Source organism: Diadema antillarum, unplaced genomic scaffold (assembly GCF_040938485.1).
Source record: "Diadema antillarum isolate AM-2024a unplaced genomic scaffold, OU_Dant_1.0 scf00000209, whole genome shotgun sequence".
In the NCBI taxonomy this organism is placed as follows: domain Eukaryota; kingdom Metazoa; phylum Echinodermata; class Echinoidea; order Diadematoida; family Diadematidae; genus Diadema; species Diadema antillarum.
Window position 1 is genome coordinate 79,113 of NW_027271098.1, and position 23,739 is coordinate 102,851.

Sequence of the window (23,739 nt, forward strand, 5' to 3'; positions counted from 1 at the left end):
GCGTTTCCCAAATGGAAATTCAGATTTAGTCCGTGGATTATCTGGTCTACCGTTTGGGAAATGCTCAGTGGCCTTGATTAAAACCATGGACTATGTTTAAAAGAACCAATAGACTAAACGAGGGGATAGTAGAGGGACAAAAGGTCCAAGCAGAGGTCTGTGTTTCAGCATTTCGTAAAACTTGGTCTAAAATGTGTGATATTAGTGAGGAATAGTCGTTACTAACAGGAGACTTAGAAAGCAAGACTAGGTCTTTCAAATGTAAACGGTCCCTTCTGTGTGTTGATTATGTCACATATGAATTCATTTTTTTATGCGTTGTTTGTTTCTTCTTATGATAGTATGTGGTCACGTTCTCATCATTGGTCGACGAAACTTCGTGTGGCAGAATCCTGTGATTGATCTTATGAAAGTAGTTAATGCATTGTATTATTATTATTATTATTATTATTATTATTATTATTACTATCATTACAATGTATTATTATTACTATTATTACAATGTATTATTATTATTTATTATTATTATTATTATTATTATCTTTCAAAACTGAAAAATTCGGATGATTGGTTCATTTTGTAACAACCTGTTTCAGAATACGCTGTATTCGTAAATAATCTTGGCGACGTTTGGGGATTCGACTCAATATGTCTTCCCGCCTTTGTTTTCCGTGATGAGATACAACAACTCTAGTAATGATATGCAGACAAGAGTGATGTAATTGTGGCCCTCTGCCCATATTCTACACCAAACCCTCCTCCGGCCAGTGATATCTGGCTTTCATTGGTTTCTGTTTGGTTTCTCATCATCTATATTATATACTGGGCTTGATATGAGGGGCGGCCCGGTGGCGGATGTGGGCACTAGAAATTAATGCCGGGTCACCAAATGTTTATTTTCATTTGTTTTGGCAGCTTGATCTGGAGCCCAACTTAAATTAGAACTGCATTATTATTTTGCTTGTGTCTTAGGTCACTAAAATTTCAAATTAGGCGTTTAACTCGTCTGAACGGGTCGCCAGAGGTAATAAGTTAGGGTCGAACCCTGTTATATGTATATCATAATATGCCTACACGTAAATACGGTAAATAATATATTATCTTGGTAATCATTTTGGTGCGCCTTTATTGAGTAGATGAGGTTTACATAACATAATCTCAATGCATAGATAATTGTAATGAGTTCATGTTACTGGTTGGCAAGTAGAAAAGAAGACACTCACTCTTTCTGCAATTTCGGGGTATGAACTGAAATAATGACATTACTATTGTGGCGTCATCCCGAACCAAGGCTCGTTATCTCGGAGGCTCTTTGATCCGAAAATGAAAAGAAGTTCGTACTATTAGAAACGAACATTCGCGATTACAAACGTAACAATAGTAGTTCCTTTTCGGATTGAAGAACCTTGGGAATAACGAACCTTCTTTCATTTTCGACCGATTAACGAACTTTCGGAATAAGAGAGCTCACGATAACGAACTGCAACCGTTTTGTGGATAGATTATTCTCTTTCAGTTATTAACATAGTCACTGATTTCTTCGCAATATATTTCAACTTCTTCTAGGTTTTGACTTGCAACAAATTACGCTGTCTCTACGCTATGATACTTTCACCAACGCACAATAGATATCCGAACATTTTTACGAGGAACTAACGACACAATGCCGATGTGGTGATATCCGACATCGTTCAATCTTAACTGGCAACGTAGCTTGGACTACGTTTTCTTGAGGATTTGCACTCTAATCCAAATATCTTGTCGAAGACCATTAAGAACTCAAGTTATAAGCTGGCTCTCCATGAAAGCTGAATGACAAGGGGAAAAAGTCGTTTTATAAAATGGTCAGTAAATTAATGAAATTCAACCTTTTCCCCCATCATGCGTCCGTTACACTCAAACAACACTGTACAAGGCTTGAGCCAAGCGTTCGGATATTACCGAACGCATGGTTGAGTTTGAATCTATAAAAGTCAATGCATGATGACTGACAAATCAGATTTCAGAATTTCTAAAGCCCATTTTTATAAAAGTTAATCACGCAAAAGCGACAAAAATGCGAAATCCACATAGTCTTATGTTTCAGACTTCGTCGTTGTCAGGCACATCCGTGTTGTCCTCATCGCCTTCCATCTGGGCGTAGCTGGCCGGAAACAGACCGATGCGACCATTTATCTCACCCCTCCACCAGCCGTCATCTCCCTTTTCAAGCACATTTATCACATCGCCTGTAATTAAAGTTGACACAGAATTGTCCTTTTGCTTTTGCATCTTAAGATACAGATCAGGGCAATACACAGAAGAAGGCACAAACAGGGAATCGAAATTTGGGATAAGCACGTTAACGTGAAAAGATGCGAGAGAAGAAATACGCAGTGTACTTAATAAAAATCTACGTCGGGCGACTTTCTGTTGGCTTTGTGATATATAGGGTCACAGCTGTCCTTAATCCAAATTTCTTACGATGACAATTTATTGGCCAACGTCACAATCGCTTCGAACTACAAACACACAGAAATATGTTATCGTGGAAACTGGAATTGATAAGACAGAAAACTCATTATCATTCATTTCACTATCTCCATCTAGAATGATTCATCTCAATTACTTTTTTTTTTCATTGCAGCCATCCAATTTTGTAACTGAAATGACTGTGATCACGGTCATATGCCCTGTAACGATGGCCTTACCTTCCTTTATGTCCAGCTGATCGTCGGCTGTCGCCTCAAAATCGTAGATGGCGCTACACACTCCTAGGACCTTCTCGTTCCCTACTAATAGTCCGATGGTGGAAGATAAACACAAGAGAATTAAATCAAATGTATATATTTTACATACTTATGAGTCTGCCTCATTTGTATGTATCAGATTTCTTTCTTTCATTGCTCCTTGTTTTTTCCTTTCTTGTTCGTTTCATAGCTGTATCTCCAACGACATTCCTGTAGAATTTATTGTTATACCCGAAGATTATGGATTGGAGCCAATCATAAGTCACCCAACACTTTGGTTACTTTGTGATACTGTAGTAATCATGCCTATTGACCCAATTAGACGAGCATCGCAATACGCGAATCGGCCTTTTCTGACCTTTCTTATAATATAAATAAAATAATTATCAAACTTCTATTCATACAGGCCTACTTTCGAATACCGGTATTAATCTACCATAACATAGCTCGTCAGGTGCACAGGACTGTCTTTTGGCATGTTGGAATAACGTTATATAGGATACAGATTATCTCATGTACACTGCTTCAAAATTCTAGTCACGTGGAAAGTGAATTTCATCGGCCCCTTTATTACAACGCGTTGGTTCATCTGGAAACTTTGATAAACTTGCAAGCTGAGAAGCTAACTCACTTGAAGATGCTGCGGAGGCAGCCGCGGCTTCTTCCACCGGCGAAGCTGCGGCAGCTTGCTGAGAGCTCGGGGCCACGGGAGCAGCTGCGGCAGCTTGCTGAGAGCTAGGGGCTACGGGAGCAGGGGCTTTCTCTGCCGCTACGGCCACAGCAGCGGCAGGAGGTGGTGCCTTGACTACCGCAGCAGCGGCTACTCGAACAAAGACGAGGGATGGTATGCTTGAAATACTGCGGACGTGGCTGGGCTCCGGTGCATTCGTCCGTGGGTAATGTAGAGTGCCAATTGTTGAGCCCTAGGTCCATTAAGACAAGTGATTAAAAACATAGATATAAAATGGAGACAGACATATTTCCCCTAAATTTGATTAATTCACATTCATAAATGCACTATTTTCTTTCTTTGATATCTTAAAACGTGAAGATATTCGCTTGAAAGGGGTTTTCAAACTCACCTGCTTGTCCCTGTTCACACGGATGTACTCGGACAGTGCACACACCGGTCGTGGCTGTCCGTCCATCTCTGCCAGGGAACTGAGAATCTTGAATTTGGATGCTGTCAGCATGTTGATGGAGTCATTGGTCTGTAGATAGATACATACATAGATAGAGAGATAGATAGATAGACAGACAGATAGATAGGTAGTTTAGATAGATAGATAGATAGATAGATAGATAGATAGATAGAGAGATAGATAGATAGATAGATAGATAGATAGATAGAGATGGAAGTGGTTATGGCCACTAGTATCATAACAGATTCAAATCAGAATGATTTTTTTTCTTCTGTACTAATGATGCAGATATTGAACTAGCATCTGAAAATTTCATTGGTTTGCAATAATTCAGTATACACGCTCCTTTTAATTCTACAAGTGGGGAGACCGAAAGTCAAAATTTAAAACTAAGTTCACGTAAAGGGAATTACAATTCGACGAAGACGACAACGACGATGACAACAACAACAACAACAACAAAAATATACCATATACCACGTTATATTGCACTAGACAATTTGGAGCGTGGCTGGGTTTTTTCTTTGGTTTTTGCTTTTGTTTTTACTTTTAGCTTTGACACCATTCACGGAAAAGTGAAATTACACCAAATAAAAAAAAAAGATCTGTTATTTGAGTAAAGAAAATAACGCTGAGCATAATTATGTCAAGTCTTTGCATGTCAAGGGAAAGTGCTCTCTTGATTGCAAAATCTGAATTAACTTATGTATATCCGTTTTATGGAAACAGATTCAATTTAGTAAATTTATAGATAGATGGAGTATCAAAATGCAATGAACTTCAGGGTAGTTGATTTGTAACCATAAAGTAATAACCTAAGATATTTAATGAGGCAGCAAATTTGTGTCGCGTGTGAAGTTTGGAATAAATTCATAACTTCATAATTACAATTGTAGAACTACAATTTCCGATTATACTACACATTTTACAACGACAAATTAGTTAGAGGAGTCTGTTGCTAAGTTTGTATACTTGTCTTATGCTAAATTTATTTCAACAACATTGTTTCTAATCCGTTTGACTCATTGATACGTCACTCTCTCAGATCACATTTCCGCCTTTATTCTTTTCAAAATTGAAAGACACCAAAATCTTACGTACTGATATTCTGAGCGTAAACTTTGTGTGTGTGTGTGTTAAAAAACATTTGGATAACATTCAAGATCATGATGGTCATTGAACATTGGTGGTAGCGTACTTACGTGCATGGATTGTAGTCTGCTATCTGGTTTGGGGCTATCCTTTGGCGCCTTTGTGCTGCTCTTGCGGTTAGGTGCGGTTTCTGCAATTTAGAGTGTGGGTAGATGAGTTTGCTTTGAATTTCTCGATACAAATATGCTTTTTGAGTGATATATGGGATATTGCTAATTGTCTTGTCAAGTGTTTCTATAAACAATCGATAACCTAGCATTTTATTAAGTGGTACTGAATAAGAAAAGCATATCTGTAATTATTTGTTTACTTAGATATTGATTTTACCTAATCATATTGTATTAAATTCTGCATTTACTGGTTTATATGTTTACTTATTAATTAATTACTTAATCTATCTATTTATTTACTTATTTATTTATATATCTATTCAATCATATTTATTCATTAATCTATTCATTCATTCATTCATTCATTACTTCACAGAACTTATTTGAAAATTTGAAAAGTACCAAGAATATTATTCGGCACTAGATGGCTCTTGCCAAGACTTCCACATAATGATTACAAAGGGATTTCAATAAGAAATTTACAAGCTTCCATCTTTAAACATCATAGCGATTTGATTATGCAGAGTCGCTGAGACGATCAATGAAAGTGCAGCAATCTACTAAAAATATACCCTGTCCTTTGCCGACTCTGGTCATTTCATCATCAATCATCTTGATCTTTCTCGCTACGTATGCCTTGCGTTGCTCCATGCTCATTCCATTGTTTTGCTCTTCCTCCTGCAGAGTGAGAAAACATCGTGTGAATTGGCAGAGTCATGTAATAAAAGTATTAGAGCACACACACATACAAACACACTAACATACTAACACACACACAAACAAAGTATACACGCTTCCAACTCTTCATTAAGTAAGTCTACCTGAAGATGTCAGGCTAAATATCAACGCCGTGCCTTCGTGGACGCTGACGTGCCAGCTGAGCAAGAAGCACACGTCAAAAAAAAATGAATAAATAAGATAAAATGATAACTTAAATCGAGAATTTAACTTTCCTCGTTCCATATTCTTCTTGAAGAAAAGCGCGAAATGAAATTTCACCACTATTTCTCCATAAGATGATTCATTATTTTAAAAAAAAAAGAATCATCGTAGCGACGTTGCTATTCTGATAACAGCATTCATGAAATGTCCATTTAGCAAAGCCGTTATTTCATATTTCAATTTGCGAAATTCGTTAGAATTCAGTCGATCTTCTCTTTTTTTTTTTGTTAGTTCGATTATGTAACATAACACATACATAATAAAGCCTAAGGAGAAGATGTAGAACTGAAATTAGTATTATTCAGGAACAAAAATAGCAGCTTTTTCTTGTAGCTCAAGACACCAAGCTAGTTGACTCCTCTTAAAATAAGCTGATTAAACATGAGTACTCGTATCAAACATTACAGAAGATATAAAGAAATGAATTGATTAAGATAGGAAAGTGGGGCCAAGTCATTTGACAGTGATCTGCGCTATTCACAGGTAAGTGATCACGATGAGAGAAAGAAAAAAATAATCAAGTTTTTTACTAGAGAAGGTAAAGACAGACCTATTGATCACTCACATAGGAATCCAGGAGCATCTGGTAGGTAGGCTGTGGAATCTTGCCCTTTGCCTTAGCGATGGCAGTGACGTCAGCACTGGGCACTACTGCCGACAAAGCTCGGTTGATGCTCTCACAACACTGTGTGAAACGACAGCACAAACACACAACGACAATAACAAAAACATATTACAATAAATAAAGCAAATCAAATCAATTGTAGTAACATTCAAAGGTTACTTTTGGACAGTTTGATGAACTTCGAGTTATGTCAATGTTCGTCTGTTATGAGGAAGAAAGATTAAAAATTGTGATTTGTGAGGCGAGAATAAATGGACGGATCAATAGTAATTAGAGCGAGGAATATTATATTTTGATTACAAGAAGATTTCATAGAGAATGGTTTGAACAATTCGGAAAAAAAAAAACTTCACCACCTTGAAAGATCGAAGCCGCTTTTACTCTAAAATTTACATTTACTCATCGTCACCAACATCACCACCATCACAAATGATATTTGGAGAAGAATTCATTGAGATTGAATGCAGTATGAACAAGAAAGAAAGCCTCTTAGAAATAAGCAGTAATTTTACCGTCTGAATCTTAGGTGTCATGTCCCATATAACTTGAGAATATTTGCCCAAGAGCGACTTCTGTTGATTGATGCGTTCGATTTCAAGCTTTTGGACGGTAGAGGACGCCCCAACGACAGCCAGCTCGTGGTCTTGGCGCGCTTTTTCAGTCATCATCAGCTGCCTGATGTATTCTGTTTCTGTCTTGACGACAGTCTCGTCTGCCTTTTCACTCTTCGATTTCAGCTAAAAGATATGAATGGAACATATATTCAGTTCAATAACAGTTAATTCATCCTCCAATTATATCAAAGTAGGAACACAAATGGCTGTCACCGCGAGTTATAATCATTCCATTAATGGTAGTCTTACTTGGATGTGGGGATATTCCAATATTAAACAGCTGATAACCCTTTCGAGCTTGGAAGAAAAATTTTAATTAATGAATTTGCCTGAATTGTTATGATGACATAATAATAATAATAATGATAGTAATAATAATATTGATAATAATAGGAATAATAATAGTAATAATAATAATAACAATAATGATAATAATAATAATAATAACAATAATAACAATAATAATAATATAACCAATTATTACGTGATGCAAAATGATGGAAAGAGGGGAAGAGGATTGCTGGGATTATGGGCAAAACTTTGTGTCAAAAACGACATAAAACATTCCTATGCATGCATATCCAGACAAGAAACTATAATGGAAATGCTGAATGTGTCTTTTTTATCATACACAATGTACATTGGAGTTCAAGCATGCGCATACGGTATAAAATGACACAAGCAAACGAATATACATCACCTTTTACGCATCTGATTGAAACCCCTACACTCACCCCCCTCCCCCGAGTAAAAAATTGGAGTGATGTCTTCCTCCACTAGTGCACTTACCTTAGCAACCTCCTTGTCCGACAGTGGCTTTCCCTTGGCGTTGTTGGGACTGCTGGCCTGATTGAAGAGGTTCTGAGACTCCTTCGACTTTGCATATACGGCCTTTTTCTTCTGCATAGGTATCAAGAGATAATGTTATGTTAATTCCATTTTTTAACCTTTTCTGTGGCAGTGATTTCATGGACAGTGTGTGACATGCATACGGTTTGGAAAGCAAAGCACAAAAGGGGTTAAAATCCTCACGAAGAGGATATAGTGGACTCCCGTTATGACGATGTCCTCGGGACCGGCAGTTTTCTTTCGTTATATCGAAATTTCGCTATAACCGAACAAATAAATAATAACAAATATGGCGCAGATAATACTGCGGTCTGAATTTTTACTTCGTTGTAACCGGAATTTCGTTAAAAATGTGTTCGTTACAACGGGAGTGGACTGTAGTAGTTATTCTATTTGTAGGGATATCATGTCACTTTGCTAGAGTATGAAGATGCTCATGCAAAGGTAAATTTGATTATAATAAATCATTTTGTCTATAGGCCTGAAAATCACAGCTTCCGAAGCTGCTAAGATGGTATTTCTTGTTTTTGTCGATGTTCGTTATTCCCGAGGCTCGTTAATCCGAAAATGAAAAAAAAAAATGTTCGTTATTCCCAAACACACAAGTTTCCTATATATACCTGGATGTTCGTAATCCAAAAGTGGGGGGAAAAAGTTTTGTTTTTCCGAAGGTTCATTATTCCTAAGATGAAAAGGAGGTGAGTATCAATGAGCCTTCGGAATTACGAACTTTATTTCGTCTTCGGATCAACGAACCTTCGGAATGACAAACTATAACCATTCCTGTTCTCACGAATTCAAGCCTGTCGAAGAAGAAGAAGAAGATGATGATGATGATGATAATGATGATGAAGAAGAAAAATAATAATGATAGTAATAACAATAATAACAATGATAAGATTAATAATAATAAGAAGAAGGAGAAGGAGAAGAAGAAGAAGAACAACAACAACAACAGCAAGAGCAACAGCAAAAGCAACCACAAAACAAAATGAAAACGAAAAAGACTTGCCTTCATGAGTTCTGCTCGTGAATCGTTCACTGTCTTGACAGCCTTTTCCACCGGAGATTCGAACTAAGAAACAGACAATAGGAATGAAAATAGAAATTAATCAAATTAATGTTATCAATCAGTAGGGAAAAGTTCCAACTTCCCAAATATCCTCTTACAGTTGAATCAAAATTGATTATTGGCAAAAACTGGAAATTTGTCAATTCTTCGAGTGCCTATTTTCTAAAATAAATGCAAACAAGGATGTACACCTGTTTATTTCACTGCCTTCCCACTAAATTCATATCCAACACCATGACGTTTTACAAACAGGTTGGACCTTTCGAGCTTGTATGTAATGATATCATAATCAATAATGATAATGATAATAATAATAATCATCATCATCATCATAATAATGATAACAATAATAATAATAATGACAATCAACAATATTTGTATAGCGCATTATCACATTAAATGTCTCTAAGCGCTGTCACATGGACTGTTTATCAGTAAGATAATTGTGTTGTGTGCTCTTGGAATTTCCATGGCAACAGGCCGAATTCAGTGCTGACTAGAACTGCCTTTCAGACAATTTGAATTTCACTAAAAGTAATGATGGCACACCCAAAGTACTTACTCACCAATTTGTAACTCTTTGCCTGCTGTTCGGCCATCTTTTTCAACGGTTTCTGAAGATCCCTCATGATGGTTTCAGCCACAGTTCTTTCAAGCAAATAAAAAAAAAAAAGATGAAATGATGTTTAGGGATTTTACTTGAACAGAGCTTTCGAGCTTACATTTGTTTATTTACTTGATTTGATTTCACTGTATTTCTTTCTCGTATATAAATGCAACACAAAGTCAAACATACAGAGCTACTGAGTAATATCTGAATCTAACAGTGGGAATACTTGGAAATACTTTTTAAAAAAAGTTAAATGATTGACCCAAACGTACTGCATAGTTTCATGATAGTACAGAAGAAAGACGAGCATTGTGTCACTTTATGCATAGTCAAATAAAAGACTTTCATGTACCTGCGGTCTAAGGGGCAAACCATGGATATCAACATCATAACAGAGATGGGGATGCCCATTTTCATAAACAAACGCTTGATAATGGCCTCAGAAATATTACGTGTCAGCAAACTCAACAGAACAGCTATCTATCCAAGGGCGTACCGAGGGGGGTGTTTTGGGTGTTCAAACACCCCCCTTTGCCAAAAGGGGGGTGTTTAAGGTGTTCAAACACCCCCCTTGGGCAAGAGGGAGGTGTTTGAGCTATTCAACACCCCCTCTTCAGCAATGCTTAGATGTTGACAAATGAAACAAAAGCTGTCTTTACCGCTTTTATTTCCGTTTTGAATTCCGCATTTCCTTTCTTTTGCGTTCATTTTTTTTCTCTCTCTCTTCCTTGTTTTAATGTTTGTGTGGATGATGATACATTATAGAGTTACATAATATCATACGCACTAAAGAACTCGTGTACAGTACGTGTTAATACTACGTTACTGCACCGCGCGCGAAGCTGACGCGCAAACAGAAAACCAAATCAAACAAGATAAAAACAAAACATGAATTCCATGTTTTGTAACGCTGAAATATACAAATTTTCGGCTCGCTCGCTGCGCCCGCTCGCCAAAATTTATCCAAAAAAAAAAGAAGAACAAAACGTAATGATGACGTGGAAATATAAAAATTTCGGGTCACTCACTCGTAGTAATTTAGAGTATTTTTCCAAGTCCTTAGTTTGTTGGCATAAATCGTTATCTATGAAGCCGTCACTATCCCATCTTGATTAGAATTGTAAGATTTAATAACCAAAAAATGACAAGAATTCCATGTTTTGTAAGGTGAAATACAAAAATTGTCGGCTCGCTCGCTGCGCTCGCTCGCCAAAATTTATCAAAATTTATCAGATTTTATATCACCCTAAAAAAAAAAACCTTTTAAGTGCTCGAAAAAGCACATCAAGTGGACTTTTTTAAAGTCCCTACCGGGATGGGATTGGGGTTGAACACTGTTGGTATAAATCGTTATCTATAAGACCGTCACGATATCTTGATTAGAATTGTCATTCGAAGATTTAATAACCAAAAATGACAAGAATTCCATGTTTTGTAAGCTGAAATACAAAACTTTTCGGCTCGCTCGCTGCACTCGCTCGCCAAAATTCTTCAATATCTATTACATTTAAAACACCCTCAAAAAGACCCCTTCTATAAGTACTTGAAAAAGCACATCATGTGGACTTTTTTTAAGTCCCTACCGGAATGGGGTTGGACACTGTTGGAACAAATCGTTATCTATAAGACCGTCACGATATCTTGATTAGAATTGTCATTCGAAGATTTAATAACCAAAAATGACAAGAATTCCATGTTTTGTAAGCTGAAATACAAAACTTTTCGGCTCGCTCGCTGCACTCGCTCGCCAAAATTCTTCAATATCTATTACATTTAAAACACCCTCAAAAAGACCCCTTCTATAAGTACTTGAAAAAGCACATCATGTGGACTTTTTTTAAGTCCCTACCGGAATGGGGTTGGACACTGTTGGAACAAATCGTTATCTATAAGGCCGTCACTATGATTAGAATTGTAATTTGAAGATTTAATAACCAAAAATGACAAGAATTCCATGTTATGTATAAAGCTGAAATATAAAAATTTTCGGCTCGCTTGCTGCGCTCGCTCGCCAAAATATATCAAAATTTAGGGTTGCCTATTTATACATTTAAATCACCCTCAAAAGACCCCTCTTAAATTTATCAGATTTTATATCACCCTCAAAAAAAAAAAACCTTTTAAGTGCTCGAAAAAGCATATCAAGTGGACTTTCGCTCGCATTTAATCGTTATGCCATTCTCCTGATGTTACTGCCAGCAACTGCCAGCAGTTGCACCCGGTGCGCCCCCTCCCCTTAATTTCTAAAGCTAAAAAATGTAGCTGCCAACGGCAGTTTGGGGACTTAAAATGTCAAAATTTTCAAGCTCGCTCGCTTCGCTCGCTCGCATTTAATCGTTATGCCATTCTCCTGATGTTACTGCCAGCAACTGCCAGCAGTTGCACCCGGTGCAACGCCCTTAATTTCCAAAGCAAATATATATATACATATATATACATATATCATTATACATAGCTACAAACGGCAGTTTGGGGACTGTAAAATGTCAAAATTTTCAAGCTCGCTGGTCATACCTCCCCCAATCATGAACATAAACCGACACCCTTGACGACCAGTGGCGGATCCAGGGGGCGCACCGGGCGCCCCCTCCCTCCAACGCGAAAAAAAATATATTTACATGTAGCCACAAACGACAGTTTTTGGACGGTAAAATGTCAAAATTTTAAAGCTCGCTCGCTTCCCTCGCTCGCATTTAACCGTTATATTCCATTCTCCTGATGTTACTGCCAGTAATTGCCAGCAGTTGCGCCCGGTGCGCCCCCGCCCCCCCCCCCCCCCCCCCGAATATCCAAAGCGAAAAAATATAGCTACAAACGGCAGTTTGGGGACTGTAAAAATGTCAAAATTTTCAAGCTCGCTCGCTTCGCTCGCTCGCATTTAATCGTTATGCAATTCTCCTGATGTTGCTGTCAGTAATTGCCAGCAGTTGCGCCCGGTGCGCCCCCTCCCCTGAATTTCCAAAGCGAAAAAATATAGCTACAAACGGCAGTTTTGGGAATGTAAAATGTCAAAATTTTCAAGCTCGCTCGCTTCGCTCGCTCGCATTTTATCGTTATGCAATTCTCCTGATGTTGCTGTCAAATTGCCAGCAATTGCGCCCGGTGCGCCCCCTCCCCTTAATTTCTAAGGCGAAAAAATATAGCTACAAACGGCAGTTTCGGGACTGTAAAATGTCAAAATTTTCAAGCTCGCTCGCTTCGCTCGCTCGCATTTAATCGTTATGCAATTCTCCTGATGTTGCTGTCAGTAATTACCAGCAGTTGCGCCCGGTGCGCCCCCTCCCCTTAATTTCTAAAGCGAAAAAATGTAGCTGCCAACGGCAGTTTGGGGACTTAAAATGTCAAAATTTTCAAGCTCGCTCGCTTCGCTCGCTCGCATTTAATCGTTATGCCATTCTCCTGATGTTACTGCCAGCAACTGCCAGCAGTTGCACCCGGTGCAACGCCCTTAATTTCCAAAGCAAATATATATATACATATATATACATATATCATTATACATAGCTACAAACGGCAGTTTGGGGACTGTAAAATGTCAAAATTTTCAAGCTCGCTGGTCATACCTCCCCCAATCATGAACATAAACCGACACCCTTGACGACCAGTGGCGGATCCAGGGGGCGCACCGGGCGCCCCCTCCCTCCAACGCGAAAAAAAAATATATTTACATGTAGCCACAAACGACAGTTTTTGGACGGTAAAATGTCAAAATTTTAAAGCTCGCTCGCTTCCCTCGCTCGCATTTAACCGTTATATTCCATTCTCCTGATGTTACTGCCAGTAATTGCCAGCAGTTGCGCCCGGTGCGCCCCCGCCCCCCCCCCCCCCCCGAATATCCAAAGCGAAAAAATATAGCTACAAACGGCAGTTTGGGGACTGTAAAAATGTCAAAATTTTCAAGCTCGCTCGCTTCGCTCGCTCGCATTTAATCGTTATGCAATTCTCCTGATGTTGCTGTCAGTAATTGCCAGCAGTTGCGCCCGGTGCGCCCCCTCCCCTGAATTTCCAAAGCGAAAAAATATAGCTACAAACGGCAGTTTTGGGAATGTAAAATGTCAAAATTTTCAAGCTCGCTCGCTTCGCTCGCTCGCATTTTATCGTTATGCAATTCTCCTGATGTTGCTGTCAAATTGCCAGCAATTGCGCCCGGTGCGCCCCCTCCCCTTAATTTCTAAGGCGAAAAAATATAGCTACAAACGGCAGTTTCGGGACTGTAAAATGTCAAAATTTTCAAGCTCGCTCGCTTCGCTCGCTCGCATTTAATCGTTATGCAATTCTCCTGATGTTGCTGTCAGTAATTACCAGCAGTTGCGCCCGGTGCGCCCCCTCCCCTTAATTTCTAAAGCGAAAAAATGTAGCTGCCAACGGCAGTTTGGGGACTTAAAATGTCAAAATTTTCAAGCTCGCTCGCTTCGCTCGCTCGCATTTAATCGTTATGCCATTCTCCTGATGTTACTGCCAGCAACTGCCAGCAGTTGCACCCGGTGCAACCCCCTTAATTTCCAAAGCAAATATATATATATATATATATATATATATATACATATATTATTATACATAGCTACAAATGGCAGTTTTGGGACTGTAAAATATCAAAATTTTAAAGCTCGCTTGCTTCGCTCGGTCGCATTTAATCGTTATGCAATTCTCCTGATGTTGCTGTCAGTAATTGCCAGCAGTTGCGCCCGGTGCGCCCCTCCCCTTAATTTCTAAAGCGAAAAAATATAGCTACAAACGGCAGTTTGAGGACTGTAAAATGTCAAAATTTTCAAGCTCGCTCGCTTCGTTCGCTCGCATTTAATCGTTATGCAATTCTCCTGATGTTGCTGTCAGCAATTGCCAGCAGTTGCGCCCGGTGCGCCCCCTCCCCTTAATTTCCAAAGCGAAAAAATATAGCTACAAACGGCAGTTTTGGGACTGTAAAATGTCAAAATTTTTAAGCTCGCTCGCTTCGCTCGCTCGCATTTTATCGTTATGCAATTCTCCTGATGTTGCTGTCAGTAATTGCCAGCAGTTGCGCCCGGTGCTTCCCCTCCCCTTAATTTCTAAGGCAAAAAAAAAATATAGCTACAAACGGCAGTTTTGGGACTGTAAAATGTCAAAATTTTCAAGCTCGTTCGCTTCGCTCGCTCGCATATGCAATTCTCCTGATGTTGCTGTCAGTAATTACCAGCAGTTGCGCCCGGTGCGCCCCCTCCCCTTAATTTCTAAAGCAAAAAAAATATAGCTGCCAACGGCAGTTTGGGGACTTAAAATGTCAAAATTTTCAAGCTCGCTCGCTTCGCTCGCTCGCATTTAATCGTTATGCCATTCTCCTGATGTTACTGCCAGCAACTGCCAGCAGTTGCACCCGGTGCAACCCCCTTAATTTCCAAAGCAAATATATATATATATATATATATATATATATATATATTATATACATATATTATTATACATAGCTACAAACGGCAGTTTGGGGACTGTAAAATATCAAAATTTTCAAGCTCGCTCGCTCCGCTCGCTCGCATTTAATTGTACAATTATGCAATTCTGATGTTGCTTCCGGCCATGAGGTGCGCCCCCCCCCCCAATGTCTTGACCCACGGTACGCCACTGAACACCCCCCTCTAAAAAATCCTGGGTACGCCTATGTATCTATCTATACATAATAATTATCATAGGGTTGCACATTTTGTGCATTCGTCTTCCATATGAAAAATGTTTTACGAGTAACCTCTTCACGCGCTAGCAGAATTTCCTTTTAAGCAGATATTAATCTGTAATGAGCATGATGAAGTTCAAAGCAACGGATGAGAAGTTAATAAATATGACAATAGCATGCATACCATCAAGGACGAAACGGATAAGGACAGTTAAAAAAGGGGGAACCAATTGAAATTGTTTCCATCCTGATTGCCGGTTCTTTTTCTTTACTAGTTTTCAGGAAATAGACTCACTTGTGTATGGTTGCCTCTGCATCGAATTGTCCACACAACACACTCCATGCAGCAGACAAGGTTCTGGGTGAAAGGTTTCGAGAATTTACATGATATGTTTACTTACAAATGTTTGCCTTTCAAGCATGTCAAATACTTTATACTATATAATACTTTTTTTACATTAAAGGTAATTCCAAAGGTTCGTTAATCATGTTAATCCCCTGTTTATCCGAAGATCAAATAAGGTTCGTCATTCCGAAGGCTCATTTTTGGATCAACGAACCTTCGGTTGAAATAATCGTATTTCATTTTCGGATTAACGAAACTTCAGAATTCGGAAATCCCCCATTATATGTTCCTTAAAGATTGATCGATCCCCCCCCCCCTCCTTTTTTTTTACGAATGCAACAATTAATATGTTTAAAAACTGAAGACACTAGTGATTAATGCTGATATGTTTATCCATTAAGGAGTATACTTTTCTGGTCATAATCTAATTAAAACGTACAGGTAACTTTGCTCAGAAAAAAAAACCGTTAAACTACTTTGTGGTATCTCTCAGGAAATCAATGAAGCAGAAAATACTGACGGGTATTAAAAGGGGAACCCTTTCGTAAGAATAGCTTTTGTAGGAAGACCTTACCCTGAGTTGGTTCTGGTAATCTTGTTGGCTTTCACGCTGAGTTTGGTGAGCAGTTTGGAGTAATTCATCTCCACTTCAGCTCTGTGGGAAACAAACAAAATGCAATGATGAATTAAAAAAAAAAGGACATATGATTATAGACACCTAGATAGTTACTTGTACCAGACCTTTCTAAGAATACGGAGTCGAGATATTGTCATTCATTAAGGCCGTAACTTGTACCATACCGTAAAAGGAAAAGGGAATTGAATATACAACATGCTTTCTGATTTCATAATTATATATACATGTATATACCATGTTTGGCATCATACACAGTGCTGTCTTGATAGAGATGAAAATAAAATGCATTTTTGATAAAGAAGATTATCCACGTCAAAAGTCTGTTTCTTAGCAAATTTGGACATTAGCACTTTGTTATTTGATTTGATTTTGATTTGATTTCACTTTTTTCAGTAAAATTTATTGACCTTTGATATTTTTTAGTCAGAGTTTGTTATACGTTATTATATAGCACAAATCATAAAATCCGAATGAGCATCATTCTTAATGAAAAAAAAAATCTTGTACCAGGATACATTTTAACTTCTTGTTTCCTTCAAAAAAGTATAGTTTTCTTCAAGCACGAAATGATCCGAGTTCCTTCACAGCACAGTATGCAGTATTTTGATGTACGTGCATACGAGTGCGTTTGTAATATGAAACGTGTGTTTGTACCACACACAGAAGATATCTACTGTATCTAAATTACCATCACAGACCTTAAACAATAGTGTTTACAGAAAATTAAGTGGAGAAAAAGGGTGGTCCATAAAGTGGTACTGTTTACACGTGTCAAGCTAGATTCTGAACGATGCAAGCGGCCAATGTCTCAAACTAAAGCAGTGACAAGGACCTGCGGATCTATCAGTCCTACAGAATTAGAGTCAGTTAAACCCTTCCTATGCCAATGAGGTAAATGTGTACAAATTTCACACGCAAAGCAATGGACAGGAAATAAACGTAACACACAAAGGATTAAACGTACCAAGGCTGCAGTGATGTCGTGAAAGAGACTAAAAGAAATGAGTCGAAAGGTCGGCTCTGGCTTTGCTTAAGATAATGGGTATCAAAAACAAACATCCAACATTCATCGCAGGTTAAGTACGTTTGCAAATGACTTCACGATGTGTCGTTATTGGCTTAAAACCCTATTTAGTTGTGGAAAAGATGAAATAGAGCTTCGAATTCAAACTGTTTCACGGTATGAATAAAATTGTGCACGTTTAATCAGGTTCAGTTTAAAGAGACAATTCTCGTTAAAAGGATCGTGTAGTTTCGTTTGAGTCCTATCTCCAGTATTGTAACATTTTTTTTTATTTATTTATTTATTTTTTTTTTTTTTTTTTGGGGGGGGGGGTAATGAAAAAACTCTCATCATGCTCATGGAATATGAAAGAGCATGAAATGCCGAGAGGGATCCAATGTTTATTTGACAGAAATCGGTTTTGAAATGGCTGAGATATCCACAACAGAGCAATCCTGATAAACAATGTGGGACCCACCTTTTAATTAGGATTGCTTTGTTTTACTTTTTTTGAGGTCTCAGCCATTCCAAAACCGATTTTCATCAAATAAACTGTGAATTCCTCTCAGAATGGTAGGCTCTGTATTATTTCATAAAGTGATTTCTAAATATCTTACAAAAAGTTAAAAGCCCAATCCTCGTGTCCACCAATACTATACGTGACCCTGCACCTCAAAACAAACAAAAAGTTGCCAGACATGAATTTTTAGTAAAGACCATATTCTGAAAGAGCAGACTTTAAGCTTTAAAATGATGTATAATTCAAATCAAATGGACTCTCCTAACCTATCTAAATATTGGAAAGAAAGCACAAACTCAGGAATGGTGTGAACTGAGAAAAGAGGCTCTGAAGTACAATGTCTATTCAAGCGCTTAATCTTTACAAAACCGTGCTGGCTGTGCGATGAATGGGACAAAAAACAGGAAGTAAACCACCAGAGTAATAACAATGAAGGGATTATTAGATTAAACTGAAATTAAGCATGCCTCATTAACACATTCTGTCCATAATTAATGCCAACTTTCAAAGCAGTAGCAGTATCCTTTCAAAAGTTATTGGAGTTGAAAGTGAAGAGTGTGGACAAGGAATGAAAAAGGGATTCTAAAGACACACCTAATCACACTATTCTACCAAAAATGTTCGAGATAAACTGCTAAAAAAAACACACTTTCCCGCCCGTTTTATGATATCAAAAATTTTAGCATAATGTAAAAGAAGACCCGCTCTTTTAGAAAATATGAAAAAATCAAGTTCGGCTAGGTTGACCCATTTCACTTATTTTCAGTCCTCACGCAAAGTCAGTGTGTGCGACTTTATGTTCGTTTTGAGGTGCACGGTCACATACAATCCCTTTAAGACTTAAATGTTAAACGTACGATTCACACATCGACGTTTTCGAATCGATATTAGAGTATAAATAATCTGCCACCATTTTCGAGCAGTTTCGTACTGTTTTGGAGTCTCTGCAATTTAGTTTTTTATGACTATTTTGAGCTTAATATTTACAATTGCTCTTGTGCTACTATTCCATCTCCAATTTATCCAGAGTTCTTTTTGTTTGTTCCTGATGAAGGGTTAATACATCCCAAAACATACCACACAGAAGAATCCAGAGAGTTATAGTGCTTGAATATTGATCAGAGCTTGATTTTGTGACGGAATAAAAAAGTTGCCACTGCAATTGTCATGACTTACGTCAAAACACTGAACAGTAATGCAGAGGGCGTAAAAATGCATGTCCAGCTACTGTCCGAAATGCGCAAATTCAAGTATGACATATTGCATTATGTGTGTTATTCATTAAAATCCCCTTGGGCTTAAAGTTTTCAGCGACTCTCGATATAATCTTCGATCATAGTTTTATGGAATTAAAACTGAATCATAATTATGCTTTCTGTCACTATATCTTCAAATTTGTTCGTTGATCAATTAAGTACAACCCGCATTAGGGTTCTGTCTAAACATGTCGGATGTGACTCTGGAACTAAGTTTCCTCTAATTACAGTTAATCAATAACGATATTAAACGACCTTTCGTCCCGAAGACGCCAAACACGCCCAACTAATTCTGATTCCGTATGGACACTCCTGCTAGCACTGACATTCTATCAAATTCATTTCATCTTAGTGTGTTTGCAGAATGCAGTCTCCGCCCTTTGAATTATGTCCAATTTGTATAATCAGTCACAACAGTTTACCCTTATCACACTATATGTTCGATGTCGATTTCTTAAAGAAAAGTTATTATCAATGATTAAAGAAATTGAAAAATTCAGCTTACATTTAAGGGAAAAAATTCAAAACAAAGATAATACCAGTATTTTCCCCTATGTGTCGTGAGTTTAATATGAGTAGGATGAGGGAACAAGAGCCGCAATTGTAGTCCTGATACCAAAATATTTGTTGAATGTTGGACCAATGTTATTTACACTGACAACACTTATTAGACATTGCTTGTTCCCGCAGGAACATGTCTATGGATTTGAACAGAACTATAAGAAGAAAAGATAAAACATATCTCAAATTATGCGATATAATCCAAATGTCATACAACAATAGACACCATATTTGATGTAGTTTGCTTTAAAAAAAAAGACCTCAGAGTTTAAAGTGTCAGATGTCAGAATACATACCAGAGATATAAAATTATCAAAGGTAAATGTGCGAAGGCACGAGAGCCAGAGCCGAAAATGTCAGAGGTCTTAGTCTAGGTCTAAGTGAAAACCCAAATACATTTATGGAACGTGATATTTTTACATACAATGTTAAGACGTATATCCACGTTCACGCTCTGATGTTGTTGTTGTTTTTTTTTTTTTTTTAAGTTGACATATATGCACATCTAGCATTTTACCTGGTACTATATGTGGTATGTGGCGTTTGCTTGGCTTATGATTGAATACAAAAAGGATCTTTGGTCGATATAGTAACTATACAAGTCAATGGGCAGTCAGCTATAATGGTGTTTATTTCCTGCACGGGTGGATTCTGATATTCAAAATGGCAAGTGTCTAAGTGAAATTGACATTGCTGAGATCACGGTTGATTATGCGCAAAATGTTACTACATCGGGACAATATCACTTGATATTGCCCCGGTTTTGTGCACGTATTCCTGAAGGATAATCACTTGTGGGACAATTATCTAATCAGAAATTGTAACAACAGATTTGGAAAATTCGTCATCACATGAGATGAATTAAGAAGGAATAGGCCTAAATGGTAAGGAAATAGACTTCTCGGAAGAATTATCGGGTGCACATCATGAGCTACACACCCACGAGTCATACAGCCCACGATTACGTCAAGACTAACGAGCTCGACATCAAATGAAATAGGCCCAAGAGCTATACGTCCACGAGCCAGACACTGGGCAAATAATGCGCACGTGATCATGAGTTTGAATCTAGGCACAAATGCCCTCGAACTTACTCGTGGGCTTAATTTACGTAGTGTCGAGTTCGTGGACCTCTCTTTCCTAGTGTCGTGCTAGTGGACCTTATTTGCCAAGTGTCGAACTCGTTGGCCTCATTTGCCTCGTGTCTAGCTCGTGGGTCGGATTTACTTGGTGTCTATGAGCTCGTGGGCTGTATGACTCTTGGGTGTATGACTCATGGACCTTTTCCCCCATGTTTGTTTAGCTCGTAACCAGTAGGGTGTAGCTCGTGGGATGACCCCGGAATTGTAGGAAAAATTGTTCCTGAACTATTCGACATTTCAATTTAAAGGCGTGGGTTTCTTTCACCTTTCTTCCAGAACAAGGGCTAACTCCTTCGTGAACTCCGTACTCTCCCGGATGTGTTTTCTCAACTCCTCGTATCCGGCTGCATCCTGGGAATGAAAGTATAAAACAGATGACGATCAAGCCAATTGTGTGTAATGGTTTATGCTAAGGTTACGACTAGTGAAGATTGGTACTATCCATGAATAGATCAAACGTATAGAGAATCTGATCATGATACAGAATGACAATCCGAAATGCTATTACATTGCGAATTCTAGGGAAGAGTCGATGAAGTGTATATATAGGGTCTACAGTTTGTTCCCTTTTTCCTTCCTACCCGGGAAGAAATAGAACAAAATCAGAAGAACGATCCCCCTCTCTTAGGATACCTCATCCCCACGTTTCTTTCAAACTGTGTTCAATACAGTGTTTAATTATGTTATGCTACTCTCTAATCATTGTCGTCTTTTGTCGTCTCAAAGTATATAAATCTATCATTCATTACCTATTATGGTCCAAACTTGTGTAAAACTATACGTGTATTGTGTGGGTGAATATCTACCCTGCACACAGTTGATAGCATATGAGAACGCTACACACCCATGGTATAGCGATGGAGGCGTGGTCAACAGCTCGGATTAATGGTAAGAAATACTGTGATCTAAACAATGCGTGAATAGGTATAGCTGGTAGTGGCGACGAAGAGGTTCTTATGAGCTCAGGTGTGTCAAAGATGTTTGTGTGATGGGGACGGAAGACAACAAGACAAAGTATTTTTGAGAGGAAGGGGGAATAAGAGCAATTGTAGAAATGCTTGACTGTAGAATATGTTTTTCTTTGGATGGAACTTTATAGGTCATAATTCCAGGTTTATTGACATAATTGAGCTCGTGAATAAACAGGCGTATATTTGTTGTCTTCGATTTTTTCCTTGTTTTTTGCAAAGTATTATATTTGCATATATTTCGTTTTCATTAGTGATATTCTCAGTTTATTACCTCAGACGGGAACTTTTCATACAGAAAATGCATTTCCTGAAGAATTAGTAAAGACAGATGGTCGCATATTCTTCCGAAATTCTTAAAGATGTCAATACATGGACATGTGATAACAACACTATCATGCTGACAACTGCAGCCATGTCAGGGCACCGAAACCAGTGAAAACGGAGTGAAGGGGTGTAACTTATGTTTAGTGCCAAAGAACTTACCACAAACGCCGTTGTGAAGTCGGCCTCTGCCATGGTGACAAGACGCAACGATGAACAAAGTAGTCCTGGAATAAATAATTGTTACTGGCACAAGTTCGAGGACCAGTATTGGGCCTTTTCACTTGCAGTTCCTGTTCCACTTCAGCTGTGTGTAATTTCTTAAAACCCTAATTCAGGTAGGTCCCTGTCGTGTATGGACACCATGTGTGTTTGCGCTGCAGCTGACGGAAAAATGCGTAAAGATAATGATGATTACGTCACGTTTCAAGATCCATTGGGATGCTTGCTTCTTGCTGCATGTCCCGGTCCACATTCGAGGCACTTTTGTGTGCTAATTACACTACACTGCTTTATATACCCGAGGCCAATACAGTCATTATCTGTTCTCCGCGTGCACACCATCAAACACACTACACAACTCACGTAATAATAGACTCCGGTATTGTATGTGACCTGTCTTTCTTTACTGAACTCTTGGAGAAGGAATGGACTTTACCCAGTGCGAAGAGCCAACCCTTTACAGGCTTGGTATGATTAACGATGTTATCTCGGAAATCTTGGACCGCTGCATACAGGCACGCCCAATATGAGGTGATATCTGACGATATATGGACTCGCCCGACTCAGGCGGCGACACTGATGTCATTATTCATCTCGCTTCGAATTCCACTTTAAATTGGTTCTGATAAAATAATAGAATAAGATAAATAAGACATGGGGTGTTGGAGTGATGTCATCTCCTCAAAACATAAATCTATATCTTTTTAAGAGATCAAAAATGCAAAACTCGATCAAAATTTGCTTCTTTAAGCTACTGTAAAATTCCAAGTTTTGGTAATCACATAAGATTGTTATGGGAAGGCGCTTCTATATTTTTTGATTATCGACATGACCTCTTTTGCCTTGATACTGTAGTTTCTGTATAGGTGTTTCTCTTTATTTCATCTGGGGTACCAGAATCTCTATCATTTCTATACAAAAAGAGAATTGTGAGGCAACAACGTATAATCGCTCTGTCTTGAGTGCACCTCGGCAAGCTTGACACTTTAGAGATGTATTTTGAATATATGTCTCTAGGGTTGACGCCAATGCAACTGTTTCCGGAAGACGTATGGGATACTCAGTTTCCCTTAGCTTTCCTATTACACGTCCCATATCAACGGAATAAATACTAATTTGTCAGTTTGCTTTTACACTTATATAGCACTTTGAACACGGAAAGGCGTTTTACGAAAAGGCACATCCAGTTGGTAATCATAATTATGATGGATTTTGTTTCCTTTCGTACATGTATTGGTTTTTCACCCTAGCAAAAAAAATAATAATAATAT

General features: G+C 38.3%; 1 protein-coding gene across 1 annotated transcript; it reads right to left on the reverse strand.

Moving 5' to 3' along the window:
* Nucleotides 1–894: 894 nt before the first annotated feature.
* Nucleotides 895–22,602, reverse strand: LOC139724242 (nostrin-like). The gene is made up of 15 exons (XM_071635386.1): nt 22,409–22,602; nt 21,220–21,305; nt 16,410–16,490; nt 15,785–15,847; nt 9,802–9,883; nt 9,176–9,238; nt 8,104–8,214; nt 7,213–7,437; nt 6,641–6,760; nt 5,706–5,811; nt 5,074–5,153; nt 3,812–3,940; nt 3,361–3,652; nt 2,691–2,774; nt 895–2,228 (listed from the first exon to the last, which is right to left on the reverse strand). The coding sequence occupies exons 1-15, from the start codon at nt 22,439–22,441 to the stop codon at nt 2,083–2,085; spliced, it is 1,701 nt and encodes a 566-aa protein (XP_071491487.1). The 5' UTR covers nt 22,442–22,602; the 3' UTR covers nt 895–2,082.
* Between the last annotated feature and the right edge of the window lie 1,137 nt (nt 22,603–23,739).

What these genes read in the sequence shown, in the direction of transcription:
- LOC139724242 (XM_071635386.1), bottom strand. Translation starts at nt 22,441, where the DNA reads ATGGCAGAGGCCGACTTCACAACGGCGTTTGTG. An exon ending in GCAGAGGCAACCATACACAA is followed by an intron (nt 9,884 to 15,784) that starts GTGAGTCTATTT and finishes TTTGCTTGAAAG; the next exon opens with AACTGTGGCTGAAACCATCA. An exon ending in AGATGCTCCTGGATTCCTAT is followed by an intron (nt 5,812 to 6,640) that starts GTGAGTGATCAA and finishes CTCACTCTGCAG; the next exon opens with GAGGAAGAGCAAAACAATGG.